General features: G+C 46.4%; 1 protein-coding gene across 11 annotated transcripts in view; it reads right to left on the bottom strand.

Moving 5' to 3' along the window:
- nrcamb (neuronal cell adhesion molecule b) overlaps positions 1-22,001 on the bottom strand; it is a 264,169-nt gene that overhangs the window by 151,364 nt on the left and 90,804 nt on the right. For all 11 annotated transcript variants that reach the window (XM_056235385.1, XM_056235386.1, XM_056235388.1 and 8 more), the window contains 3 exons: positions 20,894-21,025; positions 20,433-20,511; positions 8,024-8,233 (listed from right to left, as the gene is read on the bottom strand). In XM_056235385.1, coding sequence (XP_056091360.1) covers positions 8,041-8,233; positions 20,433-20,511; positions 20,894-21,025 — 404 coding nt within the window. In that variant the 3' untranslated portion in view covers positions 8,024-8,040. The remainder of the gene's footprint in view (positions 1-8,023; positions 8,234-20,432; positions 20,512-20,893; positions 21,026-22,001) is intronic.

Below are 22,001 nucleotides of genomic sequence, written 5' to 3'. Positions count from 1 at the left end.
CAGACCAGTGACCAGCTTCAGCTCCAGACCCGTCTCACACACAGACCAGTGACCAGCTTCAGCTCCAGACCCGTCTCACACACAGACCAGTGACCAGCTTCAGCTCCAGACCCGTCTCACACACAGACCAGTGACCAGCTTCAGCTCCAGACCCATCTCACACACAGACCAGTGACCAGCTTCAGCTCCAGACCGGTCTCACAAACAGACCAGTGACCAGCTCCAGCTCCAGACCGGTCTCACACACAGACCAGTGACCAGCTCCAGCTCCAGACCCGTCTCACACACAGACCAGTGACCAGCTTCAGCTCCAGACCGGTCTCACACACAGACCAGTGACCAGCTTCAGCTCCAGACCCGTCTCACACACAGACCAGTGACCAGCTCCAGCTCCAGACCGGTCTCACACACAGACCAGTGACCAGCTTCAGCTCCAGACCGGTCTCACACACAGACCAGTGACCAGCTTCAGCTCCAGACCCATCTCACACACAGACCAGTGACCAGCTCCAGACCGGTCTCACACACAGACCAGTGACCAGCTTCAGCTCCAGACCTGTCTCACACACAGACCAGTGACCAGCTTCAGCTCCAGACCGGTCTCACACACAGACCAGTGACCAGCTCCAGACCGGTCTCACACACAGACCAGTGACCAGCTTCAGGTCCAGACCCGTCTCACACACAGACCAGTGACCAGCTTCAGGTCCAGACCCGTCTCACACACAGACCAGTGACCAGCTTCAGCTCCAGACCCGTCTCACACACAGACCAGTGACCAGCTTCAGGTCCAGACCCGTCTCACACACAGACCAGTGACCAGCTTCAGCTCCAGACCAGTCTCACACACAGACCAGTGACCAGCTTCAGGTCCAGACCCGTCTCACACACAGACCAGTGACCAGCTTCAGCTCCAGACCGGTCTCACACACAGACCAGTGACCAGCTCCAGCTCCAGACCGGTCTCACACACAGACCAGTGACCAGCTTCAGGTCCAGACCCGTCTCACACACAGACCAGTGACCAGCTTCAGGTCCAGACCCGTCTCACACACAGACCAGTGACCAGCTTCAGCTCCAGACACGTCTCACACACAGACCAGTGACCAGCTTCAGCTCCAGACCCGTCTCACACACAGACCAGTGACCAGCTTCAGGTCCAGACCCGTCTCACACACAGACCAGTGACCAGCTTCAGGTCCAGACCGGTCTCACACACAGACCAGTGACCAGCTTCAGCTCCAGACCCGTCTCACACACAGACCAGTGACCAGCTTCAGCTCCAGACCGGTCTCACACACAGACCAGTGACCAGCTTCAGCTCCAGACCCGTCTCTCACACAGACCAGTGACCAGCTTCAGCTCCAGACCCGTCTCACACACAGACCAGTGACCAGCTTCAGCTCCAGACAGGTCTCACACACAGACCAGTGACCAGCTTCAGCTCCAGACCGGTCTCACACACAGACCAGTGACCAGCTCCAGCTCCAGACCGGTCTCACACACAGACCAGTGACCAGCTTCAGCTCCAGACCCGTCTCACACACAGACCAGTGACCAGCTTCAGCTCCAGACCAGTCTCACACACAGACCAGTGACCAGCTTCAGCTCCAGACCGGTCTCACACACAGACCAGTGACCAGCTCCAGCTCCAGACCGGTCTCACACACAGACCAGTGACCAGCTTCAGCTCCAGACCCGTCTCACACACAGACCAGTGACCAGCTTCAGCTCCAGACCAGTCTCACACACAGACCAGTGACCAGCTCCAGCTCCAGACCAGTCTCACACACAGACCAGTGACCAGCTTCAGCTCCAGACCGGTCTCACACACAGACCAGTGACCAGCTTCAGCTCCAGACACGTCTCACACACAGACCAGTGACCAGCTTCAGCTCCAGACCCGTCTCACACACAGACCAGTGACCAGCTTCAGCTCCAGACCCGTCTCACACACAGACCAGTGACCAGCTTCAGCTCCAGACACGTCTCACACACAGACCAGTGACCAGCTTCAGCTCCAGACCCGTCTCTCACACAGACCAGTGACCAGCTTCAGCTCCAGACCCGTCTCACACACAGACCAGTGACCAGCTTCAGCTCCAGACCCGTCTCACACACAGACCAGTGACCAGCTTCAGCTCCAGACCCGTCTCACACACAGACCAGTGACCAGCTTCAGCTCCAGACCAGTCTCACACACAGACCAGTGACCAGCTTCAGCTCCAGACCAGTCTCACACACAGACCAGTGACCAGCTTCAGGTCCAGACACGTCTCACACACAGACCAGTGACCAGCTTCAGCTCCAGACCCGTCTCACACACAGACCAGTGAAAAAATAATCTTTAATACGGTGAGGCTGAAAATGCAAAGCAGTGTCTTTAAAAGCTTTTATTCTTGGAAGAAGGTCAATCAAACAATACAGAGATGCTCTGTCCGTCAGAAAGTCACACAGCAGAGTCGCACTCATGTATTTCTCACCCGCTTCATTTCAGATGTGTAAGGGCTTTTCGCTCAATAACAGAAAACCAGCTCATTAGTTGGTGTTATCTGCAGCTGTGGTTCCTTGAACAAACACAAGGTTTCGAGAAACTTGCTTAAGGCTACAGACAACGAACACGCAAGCTTTCCGAGAAAGTGTAAAAGGTTACGGACATGAAGACGTGAGCTGTGTGTGGGTCTGCTTTCAGCTCCTGGTGGAGGGGGCTGGAGCCATATTTCCCAGAATGCAGCGGAGACAGCAGTATAAGCATTGCTAATATCGCTATAGCATTTATCTAAAGTGCTATTTCCCTGGTGGGGAAATCATCAAACTGATGGAATTTGGGGACGCTTTTTCAGAGATCACAATGGTTAGTCTCCTAAGATAACAACAGCAGCATCTGGAAGTGAGTTCTCGTGCCTGTTGATCATGTCGTGCAATTCTTTAAGTGCGTTGTCCTCGTTAGCCGAGGAGAGATAAACACTGTATAACGCACTGCAGTTCTGTAGGCAGTTTCACAGTAATATACTCCACGTCTTCAGAACATGACTGTGATATTACTGTTTCAGTCAGCGGTGTAGCTGCCGGTGTCGTGGCTTCATGGGGAGTCCTCTGTCCGAGCCAGAAAACTGAACAATCCTGGATGTACCTCTGTGTATCCATCCGACTGGAAAGATCATCCGTCTTGTTTGCTAGGGACTGGACAATGGCGAGGAGTGTGATCGGAAGAGTTAGCGGCTTTTGCTAACCAGTCTCCGTTCCGCTTCTTATATGGTTTGGTTTGATATGACTTGATATTCTAAGATTTTCCATGACAACTTGCTGAAGATATTCTTCGGAAGATATTTTGAAGAATGTTGGGAACCAAACAACATCGGACCCCATTGATTTTCTCAAAATATCTCCTTTTGCATTCTGAAGAAGAAGAAGAAGAATGAAAGTCATAGAGGTTTGAACGGCATGATGGAGAGTAAATGATGACAGAGTGTAACTGTGGCTTTAATGAAGCAGACTGACTAAACTCTGATTACAAGTGAAAATGAGTTTCTAATTAAAACAGCTTCAAAATCTCATCAGGAGAAAATCAAGTGGGCCCAAACCTGTGAAGATGAACTGGTGTTGGGTTAGTGCTCTCTGTGAATCTCTCAGCCGACACTAGATGGAGACAAAAACCAGGAGAACTTCTGCACACACTGAGGATTACCCAACCATCTCCAGTGCTAGAACTCATTCTGATCAAACCTCTTAAAATAATAGAAAATAAGACAAACAAGTTTTAAAAGAAGCTAAAATAACTGAAAATCAAGATATTTCTAATGTTACATTTACCATCTCATTAACTGCTTTTTTGTCTTTGAAGAACCAGGATTCTTGGAAAACTGTGATATTTGAGAAACCTCATTTTAAAAGTATGATTACTAGAAATGGAACAGACGTTTTCAAATTGTAATGGAAAATGTCTGTTCCATTTCTAGTAATCATACTTTTGGAACTCCTAGTTTTGAAAACAAATCCTTGTCATTACAGCAGATGATCATCATCATCCTCATCCTCATCCTCCTCATCCTCATAACATCTAGAGCTGGTCGAGATGTTTGCGGCTGCTTCAGTTTAATTTCATCTGTTACTGAGAATCCGTCACAAAATGATCAAGAACTGCATCAAGTAGCTAGTGTTTGAATAACAGACGGCTAAATGTGTGTGTGTGTGTGTGTGTGTGTGAGAGAGAGAGAGAGAGAGAGAGAGAGTGTGCCAGCACTGTGACTGACACACACACACACACACACACACACACACACACACACACAGCAAGTGTTCGACAGATGGCTCTCTTTCTCTCTTCCAACACTGAAATGGCAATGACTAAAATAACCACTCTGATCTTCTACACACTGATACTCACTGTTGTTTGTGATTTTCTATCTTTCTGCTTCAGATCCAGAATTCACTAGAATCTTTTGTTGCTCCCAAAATCTCAAAATAACCCAGAGCATCTCACTGCAAAAAATCATGTTGTTCAGTGTTTGTGTCTCGTTTTCCAGCACAAATATCTGAACATTCTTATATCAAGACACATTTACTGGAGAAGAACAATGACTGAAGATATTAAAGGTATAGCGGAGGATTTTCTTTTTCCGGGTGGGTAGCCTATACTATTGGTCCACCTAAGTGTCAATCATTCTGGTGATATGTTTACGTAAGGCCGTCGTACGTGCTCGTCCCTAGTTTTCGCTTTCTGCGCATGCGCACTTTCAGGTGTATTATGTGTGATGAGTTACGGTTTCAGCCATTCCTTTGAAAATGGCTGAGGGTCGAAAGAGAAAAAATGTATACGAAGTGTATGATAAGAAGAGAAAGGCCGCAGAATATAGAAACAAGACCAGAGTGATTTTGGGTGAATATTTCACACGCTGGCGTGCGCTAAAAGCACCGGTTGGGCTTCCCACTGATGCCGCAGTCGCGAAGATTCAACTAGACAGGTAAAGTTTGTCATGCTATTTGGAGAAATCCATTTAAAATCACTGCTAGTAAAAGTTAATGTAAGCTATGATTAGCGATGCTAGCCCTGGCACAAGTCATGCAAGTGTTGCGCATGTGCATTTTTTTAAAATTGGAGAGGGCGGGTCTCTAAAATTCGGAAAGATCCTCCGCTATACCTTTAAGACTTGCTTCCGGTATTAAAATGAAGTGAGTTTATGCTTAAAACAAGAACAAATATCTGCCAATGGGGTCAGAAAAATAATAATTCAAAGGGAAGAAGATGATTTTGACTCCATTGGCAGATATTTGTTCTGGTTAGAAAATATTTTTTGCAGTGTGCAGTGTTGACAGAACCGGGCTAATATGGTCATACTTCCTGGTTCTGGTAAGAACTCGAGCGGCTGCGTTTTGGACCAGCTGGAGTTTGTTTATTAAGCGTGCAGGGCAACCACCCAGTAGAGCATTACAGTAATCTAGCCTTGATGACACATTAACTGCTCTGCATTTGGCATTGGGTTTCATCGCGCCGTGAAGAAATATAGAGCTGAGTAGCATGCACAGTGTGTGTGTGTGTGTGTGTGTGTGTGTAGCATGTACAGAGTGAACATCAGCGGTCCTAGTACTGAGCCTTGTGGTACGCATGCACACACACACACACACACACACACACACACACACACACACACACACACACACACACACACACACACACACACACACACACACACACACACACACACAGATAGTGTAAGAAACAAGAAATGACTCAAACAGAAGAGATGTATAATGCAATACATTTATTCATTCCATATTATTCTGCATATTATACTTATAGAGGCTGAAATATCATGAGACGTGTGGTTAGTAAATCTCTGACAGTTCTGAGATTAATCATTATAGTACAAAATCCCTTTACAAACCAAGAGCTGCGGTACATTATAAAACATGAGATAAATACTGAATAAAACACTGAAGAAACTAAACCACAGCAGACACACACACACACCCACAATCTCACTCACTCACTCACACACACACACACACACACACACACGCGCACACACACACGCGCTCACACACACACACACACACACAATCTCACTCACTCACTCACTCACTCACACGCACGCACCCACACACACACACCCACACCCCCCCCCCCCCCACACACACACACGTGCGCACACACACACACACACACACACACACACACACACACACACACACACACACACACACACACACACACACACACACACACTTCAGTCCTCAAGCCAAACAAACTCTCGCTATATTTACAGTAACAAAATATCTTTACAAAACAACATTTAACATTTCAAATTCAAACTTGATGCAAGTTATGAAAAAAGCATAAAAACATCTTTCATACACACAGTTCATTTCGATGAGCTGACCTACAAAAACTGATCAAGGCAAAATAGAAATAGGGTGAATTACATGAAAAAAAAAAAAAATCAGATATTTTAAAGAATATTTTATGCATCAAGAAAATGAAGTATATTTTGTCCATCGCAGTAATGAGGATGAAATCTCTTCTAATTCTACGAATGAGAATTTGGCTATTTAATCGTCATAAAATAACCTTGCATGCAATGCAAAGAAAAAAAAGGCTTTATTTTCTTTATCTAAAATATAATTAATTTTTTTTCTTTTGATTGTGGGATGAAATATAAGCCAGAAATTCTGTTGTGAATTTCACCCTATAGAGATGAATTGTAGTCGCACATGTTAATATTAAAGAGCTCTGATTAGCACATGAACTCATATGTGGCGTGTGAATGCATTCAGGTAGATGAAGCATCATCATCCTCATCCTCACTGGGTTGCTATGGGAACTGCACAGGTTCACATGCAGGTCAGGGTGCGGGTCATGTGACGTGATGATGCGGAGCAGTGTCACTCTAGTGTAATATCAGAATATCGGCTGTGTTCACAACACTGCAGCGTCACATGACCTCATCCGTGAGGGTTACTCAGCGTTTCACTCAATCTTGGGGAAAAATGTTATGAATTCTGACAGACTTTACATGTCCATCATTGATTAAACTGTACAGTATTCTGTGCAAAGATCGTCCTCAGTGTTTCTGTCTCGTTTTCCAGCACAAATATCTAAACATTCTTAAATTAAGATACATTTACTGGAGAAGAACAATGACTGAAGATATTAAGACTTGCTTCCTGAAAAATCATCAAAATGAAGAGAGTTTGTGCTTAAAACTATAAAGTAAAAGTCTTCGGGACAAAGTTTTATGTTAGCTTGACAAAGCCTTGTCTGAAATTCTGAAGGATTTAAAAGCTTCTTAGCATGTTCTATCATGTTGTTAGCATGTCTTAGCATGTGTTGAACGATATTTTACATTTTGCTATAATGTTTTATTACATTGCTAGCATGAATGAGTATGTTGCTAACATGTTTTGACACATTGCAAACGTAAATTACCACATTGCTAACGTAAATTAGCACATTGTTAGCATGATTTAGCATGTTGCTAGCATTAATTAGCACAATGCTATCATGATTTAGCATGTTTGCTAACATATTTTGACACATTGCTAACGTAAATTAACACATTGCGAGCATGATTTAACAGGTTACTAACATGTTTTAACATGTTTTTAACATGATTTAGCATGCGGCTAACATGAATTAGCACATTGCTATTATGAATTAGCACATTGCTATTATGAATGAGCATGCTTGTTAACATGATTAATGTGTTGCTAACATGATTTAGCATGCTAGCATGTTTTAAGCTAGTTACCAGGCTTTGCTAGTGATAGATACTCGGTGGATGAAGCTGTTAGAGTTATTGTGTAAAAGTTTTGAGCCCCTCAGTGTAAGTCTATGGGATTTTTCGCGGTTTGATCGTCTGTTTACAGTTTAAATTTAGTCTCAGAAGAAGAAGCTTAAATAGTATTTCAGCACGTTTGCACATAACAAACCAAGATCTGCTAACGGGGTCAGAAAACTTCCCCTTTATTTTGAGCTGTCCAGTAGTGTGTTGCAGAGTGAGTGTGTGTTTATGTGGACCGCCAGCTGGTCTGGGGTCAGTCCTACACCAGCGAGTTGATGACCGGAGACGGGGGCCCCGACCTGCCGCTGTACTGGCCGATGAAGGAGCCGTCCTCGTTGAACTGCGTGTCCCCGGAGTCGGCGTACTCCACTAAACTGTCCTCGCTGCCGTCACGCGGGACCGTCCCGCTGGAGGGCGTCCGGCTAACTCTGAGCGGCTTACGGTCCTCCTCACTGCGAGAGAAACCACAGGTGAACCAAGAGGCAAGCGTGGCAGACATCACGCGCTCCAAACATCTGCACACTCCTGCATCCAAACATCTGCACACTCCTGCATCCAAACATCTGCTCACTCCTGCATCCAAACATCTGCTCACTCCTGCATCCAAACATCTGCTCACTCCTGCATCCAAACATCTGCACACTCCTGCATCCAAACATCTGCACACTCCAGCATCCAAACATCTGCTCACTCCTGCATCCAAACATCTGCTCACTCCTGCATCCAAACATCTGCACACTCCTGCATCCAAACATCTGCTCACTCCTGCATCCAAACATCTGCTCACTCCAGCATCCAAACATCTGCTCACTCCTGCATCCAAACATCTGCTCACTCCAGCATCCAAACATCTGCTCACTCCTGCATCCAAACATCTGCTCACTCCTGCATCCAAACATCTGCTCACTCCTGCATCCAAACATCTGCACACTCCTGCATCCAAACATCTGCACACTCCTGCATCCAAACATCTGCTCACTCCTGCATCCAAACATCTGCTCACTCCTGCATCCAAACATCTGCTCACTCCTGCATCCAAACATCTGCTCACTCCAGCATCCAAACATCTGCTCACTCCTGCATCCAAACATCTGCTCACTCCTGCATCCAAACATCCGCACACTCCAGCATCCAAACATCCGCTCACTCCTGCATCCAAACATCTGCACACTCCAGCATCCAAACATCTGCTCACTCCTGCATCCAAACATCTGCTCACTCCAGCATCCAAACATCTGCTCACTCCTGCATCCAAACATCCGCTCACTCCTGCATCCAAACATCTGCACACTCCAGCATCCAAACATCTGCTCACTCCTGCATCCAAACATCTGCTCACTCCAGCATCCAAACATCCGCTCACTCCTGCATCCAAACATCCGCACACTCCTGCATCCAAACATCCGCTCACTCCTGCATCCAAACATCTGCACACTCCTGCATCCAAACATCTGCTCACTCCAGCATCCAAACATCTGCTCACTCCAGCATCCAAACATCTGCTCACTCCTGCATCCAAACATCTGCTCACTCCTGCATCCAAACATCTGCTCACACCTGCATCCAAACATCTGCACACTCCTGCATCCAAACATCTGCTCACTCCTGCATCCAAACATCTGCTCACTCCTGCATCCAAACATCTGCTCACTCCTGCATCCAAACATCTGCTCACTCCTGCATCCAAACATCTGCACACTCCTGCATCCAAACATCTGCTCACACCTGCATCCAAACATCTGCTCACTCCTGCATCCAAACATCTGCTCACTCCTGCATCCAAACATCTGCTCACTCCTGCATCCAAACATCTGCTCACACCTGCATCCAAACATCTGCACACTCCTGCATCCAAACATCTGCTCACTCCTGCATCCAAACATCTGCTCACACCTGCATCCAAACATCTGCACACTCCTGCATCCAAACATCTGCTCACTCCTGCATCCAAACATCTGCTCACTCCTGCATCCAAACATCTGCTCACACCTGCATCCAAACATCTGCTCACTCCTGCATCCAAACATCTGCTCACTCCTGCATCCAAACATCTGCTCACTCCTGCATCCAAACATCTGCTCACACCTGCATCCAAACATCTGCTCACTCCTGCATCCAAACATCTGCTCACTCCTGCATCCAAACATCTGCTCACTCCTGCATCCAAACATCTGCTCACACCTGCATCCAAACATCTGCACACTCCTGCATCCAAACATCTGCTCACTCCTGCATCCAAACATCTGCTCACTCCTGCATCCAAACATCTGCTCACTCCTGCATCCAAACATCTGCTCACTCCTGCATCCAAACATCTGCACACTCCTGCATCCAAACATCTGCTCACTCCTGCATCCAAACATCTGCTCACTCCTGCATCCAAACATCTGCACACTCCTGCATCCAAACATCTGCTCACTCCTGCATCCAAACATCTGCTCACTCCTGCATCCAAACATCTGCACACTCCAGCATCCAAACATCTGCTCACTCCTGCATCCAAACATCTGCTCACTCCTGCATCCAAACATCTGCACACTCCAGCATCCAAACATCTGCTCACTCCTGCATCCAAACATCTGCTCACTCCTGCATCCAAACATCTGCTCACTCCTGCATCCAAACATCTGCTCACTCCTGCATCCAAACATCTGCTCACTCCTGCATCCAAACATCTGCTCACTCCTGCATCCAAACATCTGCTCACTCCAGCATCCAAACATCTGCTCATCTGCTCACTCCAGCATCCAAACATCTGCACACTCCTGCATCCAAACATCTGCTCACTCCAGCATCCAAACATCTGCTCACTCCTGCATCCAAACATCTGCTCACTCCTGCATCCAAACATCTGCTCACTCCTGCATCTGCTCACTCCTGCATCCAAACATCTGCACACTCCTGCATCCAAACATCTGCACACTCCTGCATCCAAACATCTGCTCACTCCTGCATCCAAACATCTGCACACTCCAGCATCCAAACATCTGCTCACTCCAGCATCCAAACATCTGCTCACTCCTGCATCCAAACATCTGCTCACTCCTGCATCCAAACATCTGCTCACTCCAGCATCCAAACATCTGCTCACTCCTGCATCCAAACATCTGCTCACTCCTGCATCCAAACATCTGCTCACTCCTGCATCTGCTCACTCCTGCATCCAAACATCTGCTCACTCCTGCATCCAAACATCTGCTCACTCCTGCATCTGCTCACTCCTGCATCCAAACATCTGCACACTCCTGCATCCAAACATCTGCACACTCCTGCATCCAAACATCTGCTCACTCCTGCATCCAAACATCTGCTCACTCCTGCATCCAAACATCTGCACACTCCTGCATCCAAACATCTGCACACTCCTGCATCCAAACATCTGCTCACTCCTGCATCCAAACATCTGCTCACTCCAGCATCCAAACATCTGCTCACTCCTGCATCCAAACATCTGCTCACTCCAGCATCCAAACATCTGCTCACTCCTGCATCCAAACATCTGCTCACTCCTGCATCCAAACATCTGCTCACTCCTGCATCCAAACATCTGCACACTCCAGCATCCAAACATCTGCTCACTCCTGCATCCAAACATCTGCTCACTCCTGCATCCAAACATCTGCTCACTCCTGCATCCAAACATCTGCTCACTCCTGCATCCAAACATCTGCACACTCCTGCATCCAAACATCTGCTCACTCCTGCATCCAAACATCTGCTCACTCCTGCATCCAAACATCTGCTCACTCCTGCATCCAAACATCTGCTCACTCCTGCATCCAAACATCTGCTCACCCTGCATCCAAACATCTGCTCACTCCAGCATCCAAACATCTGCTCATCTGCTCACTCCAGCATCCAAACATCTGCACACTCCTGCATCCAAACATCTGCTCACTCCAGCATCCAAACATCTGCTCACTCCTGCATCCAAACATCTGCTCACTCCTGCATCCAAACATCTGCTCACTCCTGCATCTGCTCACTCCTGCATCCAAACATCTGCACACTCCTGCATCCAAACATCTGCACACTCCTGCATCCAAACATCTGCTCACTCCTGCATCCAAACATCTGCTCACTCCTGCATCCAAACATCTGCACACTCCTGCATCCAAACATCTGCACACTCCTGCATCCAAACATCTGCTCACTCCTGCATCCAAACATCTGCTCACTCCAGCATCCAAACATCTGCTCACTCCTGCATCCAAACATCTGCTCACTCCAGCATCCAAACATCTGCTCACTCCTGCATCCAAACATCTGCTCACTCCTGCATCCAAACATCTGCTCACTCCTGCATCCAAACATCTGCTCACTCCAGCATCCAAACATCTGCACACTCCTGCATCCAAACATCTGCACACTCCTGCATCCAAACATCTGCTCACTCCAGCATCCAAACATCTGCTCACTCCTGCATCCAAACATCTGCTCACTCCTGCATCCAAACATCTGCTCACTCCTGCATCCAAACATCTGCTCACTCCAGCATCCAAACATCTGCTCACTCCAGCATCCAAACATCTGCTCACTCCTGCATCCAAACATCTGCACACTCCTGCATCCAAACATCTGCTCACTCCAGCATCCAAACATCTGCTCACTCCTGCATCCAAACATCTGCTCACTCCTGCATCCAAACATCTGCACACTCCTGCATCCAAACATCTGCTCACTCCTGCATCCAAACATCTGCTCACTCCTGCATCCAAACATCTGCACACTCCAGCATCCAAACATCTGCACACTCCAGCATCCAAACATCTGCTCACTCCTGCATCCAAACATCTGCACACTCCAGCATCCAAACATCTGCTCACTCCAGCATCCAAACATCTGCTCACTCCTGCATCCAAACATCTGCTCACTCCTGCATCCAAACATCTGCACACTCCAGCATCCAAACATCTGCTCACTCCTGCATCCAAACATCTGCACACTCCAGCATCCAAACATCTGCTCACTCCTGCATCCAAACATCTGCTCACTCCTGCATCCAAACATCTGCTCACTCCTGCATCCAAACATCTGCTCACTCCAGCATCCAAACATCTGCTCACTCCAGCATCCAAACATCTGCTCACTCCTGCATCCAAACATCTGCTCACTCCTGCATCCAAACATCTGCTCACTCCTGCATCCAAACATCTGCTCACTCCAGCATCCAAACATCTGCTCACTCCTGCATCCAAACATCTGCACACTCCTGCATCCAAACATCTGCTCACTCCAGCATCCAAACATCTGCTCACTCCAGCATCCAAACATCTGCACACTCCAGCATCCATCTGCTCACTCCTGCATCCAAACATCTGCACACTCCAGCATCCAAACATCTGCTCACTCCAGCATCCAAACATCTGCTCACTCCTGCATCCAAACATCTGCTCACTCCAGCATCCAAACATCTGCTCACTCCAGCATCCAAACATCTGCTCACTCCTGCATCCAAACATCTGCTCACTCCAGCATCCAAACATCTGCTCACTCCAGCATCCAAACATCTGCTCACTCCTGCATCCAAACATCTGCTCACTCCAGCATCCAAACATCTGCTCACTCCAGCATCCAAACATCTGCTCACTCCTGCATCCAAACATCTGCTCACTCCAGCATCCAAACATCTGCTCACTCCTGCATCCAAACATCTGCTCACTCCAGCATCCAAACATCTGCTCACTCCTGCATCCAAACATCTGCTCACTCCAGCATCCAAACATCTGCTCACTCCTGCATCCAAACATCTGCTCACTCCAGCATCCAAACATCTGCTCACTCCTGCATCCAAACATCTGCTCACTCCTGCATCCAAACATCTGCTCACTCCTGCATCCAAACATCTGCTCACTCCTGCATCCAAACATCTGCACACTCCTGCATCCAAACATCTGCTCACTCCAGCATCCAAACATCTGCTCACTCCTGCATCCAAACATCTGCTCACTCCAGCATCCAAACATCTGCTCACTCCTGCATCCAAACATCTGCTCACTCCAGCATTTAAACATCTGCTCACTCCTGCATCCAAACATCTGCTCACTCCTGCATCCAAACATCTGCTCACTCCTGCATCCAAACATCTGCTCACTCCTGCATCCAAACATCTGCTCACTCCTGCATCCAAACATCTGCTCACTCCTGCATCCAAACATCTGCTCACTCCTGCATCCAAACATCTGCTCACTCCTGCATCCAAACATCTGCACACTCCTGCATCCAAACATCTGCACACTCCAGCATCCAAACATCTGCACACTCCTGCATCCAAACATCTGCACACTCCTGCATCCAAACATCTGCTCACTCCTGCATCCAAACATCTGCTCACTCCAGCATCCAAACATCTGCTCACTCCTGCATCCAAACATCTGCTCACTTCTGCATCCAAACATCTGCTCACTCCTGCATCCAAACATCTGCTCACTCCTGCATCCAAACATCTGCTCACTCCTGCATCCAAACATCTGCTCACTCCTGCATCCAAACATCTGCTCACTCCTGCATCCAAACATCTGCACACTCCTGCATCCAAACATCTGCTCACTCCTGCATCCAAACATCTGCTCACTCCAGCATCCAAACATCTGCTCATCTGCTCACTCCAGCATCCAAACATCTGCACACTCCTGCATCCAAACATCTGCACACTCCTGCATCCAAACATCTGCTCACTCCTGCATCCAAACATCTGCTCACTCCAGCATCCAAACATCTGCTCACTCCTGCATCCAAACATCTGCTCACTTCTGCATCCAAACATCTGCTCACTCCTGCATCCAAACATCTGCTCACTCCTGCATCCAAACATCTGCTCACTCCTGCATCCAAACATCTGCTCACTCCAGCATCCAAACATCTGCTCACTCCTGCATCCAAACATCTGCTCACTCCTGCATCCAAACATCTGCTCACTCCAGCATCCAAACATCTGCTCACTCCTGCATCCAAACATCTGCTCACTCCTGCATCCAAACATCTGCTCACTCCTGCATCCAAACATCTGCACACTCCTGCATCCAAACATCTGCACACTCCTGCATCCAAACATCTGCTCACTCCTGCATCCAAACATCTGCTCACTCCTGCATCCAAACATCTGCTCACTCCTGCATCCAAACATCTGCTCACTCCTGCATCCAAACATCTGCTCACTCCTGCATCCAAACATCTGCTCACTCCAGCATCCAAACATCTGCTCATCTGCTCACTCCAGCATCCAAACATCTGCACACTCCAGCATCCAAACATCTGCTCACTCCTGCATCCAAACATCTGCTCACTCCTGCATCCAAACATCTGCTCACTCCTGCATCCAAACATCTGCTCACTCCTGCATCCAAACATCTGCTCACTCCTGCATCCAAACATCTGCTCACTCCAGCATCCAAACATCTGCTCATCTGCTCACTCCAGCATCCAAACATCTGCACACTCCTGCATCCAAACATCTGCTCACTCCTGCATCCAAACATCTGCTCACTCCTGCATCCAAACATCTGCTCACTCCTGCATCCAAACATCTGCTCACTCCTGCATCCAAACATCTGCACACTCCAGCATCCAAACATCTGCACACTCCTGCATCCAAACATCTGCACACTCCTGCATCCAAACATCTGCTCACTCCTGCATCCAAACATCTGCTCACTCCTGCATCCAAACATCCGCTCACTCCAGCATCCAAACATCTGCTCACTCCTGCATCCAAACATCTGCTCACTCCTGCATCCAAACATCTGCACACTCCTGCATCCAAACATCTGCTCACTCCTGCATCCAAACATCCGCTCACTCCAGCATCCAAACATCTGCTCACTCCTGCATCCAAACATCTGCACACTCCTGCATCCAAACATCTGCTCACTCCTGCATCCAAACATCTGCACACTCCTGCATCCAAACATCTGCACACTCCTGCATCCAAACATCTGCTCACTCCTGCATCCAAACATCTGCACACTCCTGCATCCAAACATCTGCACACTCCTGCATCCAAACATCTGCACACTCCTGCATCCAAACATCTGCTCACTCCTGCATCCAAACATCTGCTCACTCCTGCATCCAAACATCTGCACACTCCTGCATCCAAACATCTGCACACTCCTGCATCCAAACATCTGCTCACTCCTGCATCCAAACATCTGCACACTCCTGCATCCAAACATCTGCTCACTCCTGCATCCAAACATCTGCACACTCCTGCATCCAAACATCTGCTCACTCCTGCATCCAAACATCCGCTCACTCCTGCATCCAAACATCCGCTCACTCCTGCATCCAAACATCTGCTCACTCCAGCATCCAAACATCTGCTCACTCCTGCATCCAAACATCTGCTCACTCCTGCATCCAAACATCTGCTCACTCCTGCATCCAAACATCTGCTCACTCCTGCATCCAAACATCTGCTCACTCCAGCATCCAAACATCTGCTCACTCCAGCATCCAAACATCTGCTCACTCCAGCATCCAAACATCTGCTCACTTCTGCATCCAAACATCTGCTCACTCCTGCATCCAAACATCTGCACACTCCTGCATCCAAACATCTGCTCACTCCTGCATCCAAACATCTGCACACTCCTGCATCCAAACATCTGCACACTCCTGCATCCAAACATCTGCTCACTCCTGCATCCAAACATCTGCACACTCCTGCATCCAAACATCTGCACACTCCTGCATCCAAACATCTGCACACTCCTGCATCCAAACATCTGCTCACTCCTGCATCCAAACATCTGCTCACTCCTGCATCCAAACATCTGCTCACTCCTGCATCCAAACATCTGCACACTCCTGCATCCAAACATCTGCTCACTCCTGCATCCAAACATCTGCACACTCCTGCATCCAAACATCTGCACACTCCTGCATCCAAACATCTGCTCACTCCTGCATCCAAACATCTGCACACTCCTGCATCCAAACATCTGCACACTCCTGCATCCAAACATCTGCACACTCCTGCATCCAAACATCTGCTCACTCCTGCATCCAAACATCTGCTCACTCCTGCATCCAAACATCTGCACACTCCTGCATCCAAACATCTGCACACTCCTGCATCCAAACATCTGCTCACTCCTGCATCCAAACATCTGCACACTCCTGCATCCAAACATCTGCTCACTCCTGCATCCAAACATCTGCACACTCCTGCATCCAAACATCCGCTCACTCCTGCATCCAAACATCCGCTCACTCCTGCATCCAAACATCTGCTCACTCCTGCATCCAAACATCTGCTCACTCCAGCATCCAAACATCTGCTCACTCCTGCATCCAAACATCTGCTCACTCCTGCATCCAAACATCTGCTCACTCCTGCATCCAAACATCTGCACACTCCTGCATCCAAACATCTGCACACTCCAGCATCCAAACATCTGCTCACTCCTGCATCCAAACATCTGCTCACTCCTGCATCCAAACATCTGCACACTCCAGCATCCAAACATCTGCACACTCCAGCATCCAAACATCTGCTCACTCCTGCATCCAAACATCTGCACACTCCTGCATCCAAACATCTGCTCACTCCTGCATCCAAACATCTGCACACTCCAGCATCCAAACATCTGCTCACTCCTGCATCCAAACATCTGCTCACTCCTGCATCCAAACATCTGCTCACTCCAGCATCCAAACATCTGCTCACTCCTGCATCCAAACATCTGCTCACTCCTGCATCCAAACATCTGCTCACTCCTGCATCCAAACATCTGCTCACTCCTGCATCCAAACATCTGCAAACATCTGCTCACTCCGGACACACTCACTGGAGACGTGAAGAGCGTCTTGGGGCGCTGTACTTCTTCTCCAGTAAATGTGTCCTGATTTAACCCTCATCCTTTTGACCCCAAACTCATCTTTTAAAAATGAAGAGTTCGTCAGAGGGGTCCAAGACTCTAGGACTTTTGTCGCACTTGAACCACAAATACAATTTTTTTTTGTAAATTATGGATTCGAGGGGTTTTGTTGTTGAAATTTTAAAAAGTAACAAATCCTTCCCTCTCTGGTCAATCTGACCCCCTTAGGAATGAGTGGAATGCGAGGAATGATTCAGTACACAGAAAAACCTAAAAATGCTCAAAATTCAAAGTAAAAATTTGCTAAAACTTTACTAAAAAATTATTTTATAATATCTACATGTGTATCTGAATGCATACTGAAGTAATTGTCTTTAGGACCCAGCGGAACGGCTCCTCTGCTCCATATAGAGCTATAAGCCCATCTAGTGGCAAGAGTTATGAAATATCATGTGTTATTATTATATCTCCACAAGAGGTCGGCAAAGACACCCTGTGTAAGATATTTTGAGCTGAATTAAAAGGGTTATGCATGAAATTGTGAGTTATTTTGAATTTAAGTTGAAAGAATGTGTGGAATGTGCTAAATTACTATTTATTTATTATTTATTGATCAAATCTAGTAATTTAAAGGTTAAAAAAAATGCATAAAAAATGTAATCAAAATTAAATAAAATTAACTTTCTGAAAAAAAAGAAAAAAAATCAAGTATAATTGTGGTTCTTTGGGTCATTGTGACCCGCGAGGGAAGGATGAGGGTTACGAATGTTCAGATGTTTGTGCTGGAAAACGAGACAGAAACACTGAGGAAGAACATCATGATTGCAGTGAACTCGAGGCAGAATATGAAACACACATGCACATTTAAAATCGCATACATGTGACGTGAATCTCAAAGCAGGTGTTAAAGCTTTAAATCATCTGATTTATGATCAACCATCAGACGATGAAGCATCCAAGCATGGAGATGAAGAGCAGAGTGATCTGAGGAGCGCTGAAGCAGCAGCAGATCCGACCCGTCTCATGCAGACGCTCGTTCTGCTGGCGCTTCATTACACACACACACACACACACACAGCGACTGATTGCTGGCGCTTCATTACACACACACACGACGACTGATGGACATGTGGACACACTTCCCCTGAATCTACTGTACGACACTGCTAGTGCTGGTGGATTACTGGACTCTACATTAGTAATGGTCATCAGTACTGACTGCAATCTATGAGATCTCACATCTCAGCTAATGTAATCCGACTACTTTCTGATTACTCTCTATCACAGATTATTCTGCACCACACTGATATAAAACCATAAACAAAACAGAAATTACATTCCATTCTTTACCATGAACTTTAAGTGCATTAAACATCACAATACATCAGAGTTCATGAAAAGCTTATACTTAATTAAATCATAAAAATGATACAAATCATAATCATAAAAATAAAATAAAAAATATTTCAAATATTTTTTACTTTAAAACATGCCTTTTTTGTTCACCTGCAAAATATCTTTTTAGTAAGTGTTTATATTTTAAAATATATATTTTTTCAACAAAAAAAAAAGCAAACTAAAAAGTATGGAAGCTTGTTTTCCGCAAAGAATGAAAAAAAAAGGTAATTGAGACTTTATATCTTGCAATTCTGACTTTATTTCTCAAAATTACAAGATATAAACTCGCAATTGTGAGATAAAAAGTCGCAATCATCTTTTAAAATGTTTTATTCTGTGGCGGAAACAAGCTTCCATTAAAAGATATTTTGCAGGTAAAAAATAAATAAATAAATAAAATAAATATATATATATATATATATATATATTAGTAAGTGTTTTTTCCCAATTTTTTGTAAAAAAAAAAAACAGTTACTAAAATATATATAATTTTTGTTTGCCCACAAAATATCTTTTTTTAAAACGCTAAATGCACAGTAAAAGAGAACAAACAAGATTCAGGGAATAATCTACTGTGTCAATAATATGTAATCAATAAAAAGGAACAGTAATCTGATCATAAGCATTGGAAACTGTGAAGTAATGGAATTACAAGCACTTGATGTGAGTAATGTGCAGGTAATCCAGACGTGATCAGTTACTCTGGGCTCTGCTGATTCAGTCTGCTAGTGCGCTTCAAGAGAAGTGTGATCCTGGAATGACTGTGTTTCTCCCAGTGGATCCGCATGCAGATTCCCGCTTACCTTCCGCCTGGATTCAGTGTGTGTGACGTCAACATCACACTGAGATCAGCGAGGAGTGTGTGTGCATCTAGCGCACACTACAGGACTGAAGCTCGACACACAGAGTAAAGTCTGAACGATCGTCTACTACACACTCATATTCTGCTTCTACGTGTGAAGGTATAGATGTGGGAATCGACTCCCAAACGGGTTTGTGCGCTGGAACAAAAGCTTGCATGTCAGTCATATTCACATCACGTGACGCGATGAGCAAAGATAAACATCTACTGCAATCATCTCGAAAAATCAAGGAAATCGTTTAATGATATAAAAGAATATTGCTGTACAGGAGTAAAGTGCGTGGGTCGTCTCGCGTGCAGAATAAAGCCGTAAGAGACTGTAATGTTCAGTAAGATCTGTAACTAAACTAAGATCATCTGCGGGACAGGATTATAATCGGATGCAGGAAACACGTGCGGATCTGAAATCAAGTTCATCAAAGCTGAGCGTCCTGTAAAACTGCAGACCTGATCAAGTCCTCAGACCCCGGATCAGATGAAGATGAAGAGGAAGAATCCCAGAGTCGTGGAGAAGTGGTCTCCTGAGGGGTCAGAGGTCAGGGGTCAGGGGTCAGGTCAGCGTTCTCTCACCTGTACTCTCCAAACATTATATCGTCCTCCTTCATGGGCTGGATCTCCGGGTCTCCGTGAGCGTCTTCCTTCTCTTTAACTGAGACAAACATCAGCGATCAGAGATCAGAGATCAGTCACACACACACACACACACACACACACACACACACACACACACACACACACACACACGTACACACACTCACACACACGTTGGACCCCATTGAAGACACTATATGGAGAAACCCTGGAATGTGTTCCTCAAAAACTATTTCTTAAAGAAAACTGAAGAAAGACTTGAACGTCTTGGAGGACGTGGAGGAGAGTAAATTATCAGGAAATTTTAATTCTGAAATTAACTAATCCTTTAACACTAAGACCATAAAAAACACTTTCGCTACTTGAACCACATTAAATGTTAATTGGCGTTACGTAACATAAATGTCTGCTAAAGGATTAAATGTCAACACAAGTCTCACCTGGATATTTCCCGCCCTTGTTCCTCTTGATGAAGCAGACGATGAGGAGGATGAGGATGAGCAGAGCGATGGCCGACATCAGCCCGATGAACCAGCCCTGAGTGGCGATGTCCACTTGCGGACTCACCATCGCTGAGGAAGAGGAGGAAGAGGAGGATGAGACACGGCAGATCCCTTCGTCAGCGAGTCACGGAGGATCACGGACACACGAGGGACGAACGCTCAAACACACTCAGTGTTCCTCTCGTCTTCCAGTACACACATCAATGACACAAAGCACACTAATATCTTCAGTCTGTTTCTCCAGTACATGTACCTTGATTTAAAGGTGACATATTATGCCCCTTTTCACAAGATGTAATATAAATCTACGGTGTCCCCAGAATGTGTGTGAAATTTCAGCTCAAAATATCAGATCATTTATTATAACTTGTCAAATTTTGTCCCTTTTTGGGTGTGAGCAAAAACGCACAGTTTGTGTATGTCGCTTTAAATGCAAATGAGCTTTAGCTCCGCCTCCGTTCAGAAGAGGGCGGAGCCTTCACACGAGCTTCAGAGACTCTGGCAATAACAACACAGGCCAATCTCACTGATCCAGAATCAGGAGTAACAGCAGCGAGTGCAGCCTTACGGAGAGACTCAGGGAGAGCTTCACTTTTACACGTTTCTGAATGTTAGCGGAGACATTTCTGTAGTTGTTGTGGAGTTACACTGATCATCTCCTCATCATGTTGAACTCTTCCACAAGTGTCCACAGTTCCTGAGGTGTTTATAAGACAGCGCTGACATGTTCTGGTCAATAGTGTTCAGTGTCGTCTGTGCTCGACCACAGAACAGTTTCAGGCTTTGCTGGATCTTCTCCAGTGCGTTAGAACTGGTCTCTGTTGGCACTCGCCGAACCCAATGTCGCTGGTGTGTGTAAACGTGCAGATTAAGGGCCGGGAATATTATAAACGTGCAGATTAAGGGCCGGGAATATTGTAAACGTGCAGATTAAGGGCCGGGAATATTATAAACGTGCAGATTAAGGGCCGGGAATATTATAAACGTGCAGATTAAGGGCCGGGAATATTATAATAAGATCCTCTTCATACGGCAGAAGGGGAGC

This window comes from Rhinichthys klamathensis, unplaced genomic scaffold (assembly GCF_029890125.1).
Source record: "Rhinichthys klamathensis goyatoka isolate OS25496 unplaced genomic scaffold, OSU_Roscu_1.1 h1tg000421l_1, whole genome shotgun sequence".
Taxonomy (NCBI): domain Eukaryota; kingdom Metazoa; phylum Chordata; class Actinopteri; order Cypriniformes; family Leuciscidae; genus Rhinichthys; species Rhinichthys klamathensis.
The sequence above is the reverse complement of the archived record's forward strand: the minus strand, read 5'-3'. Positions and strand labels throughout refer to the sequence as shown.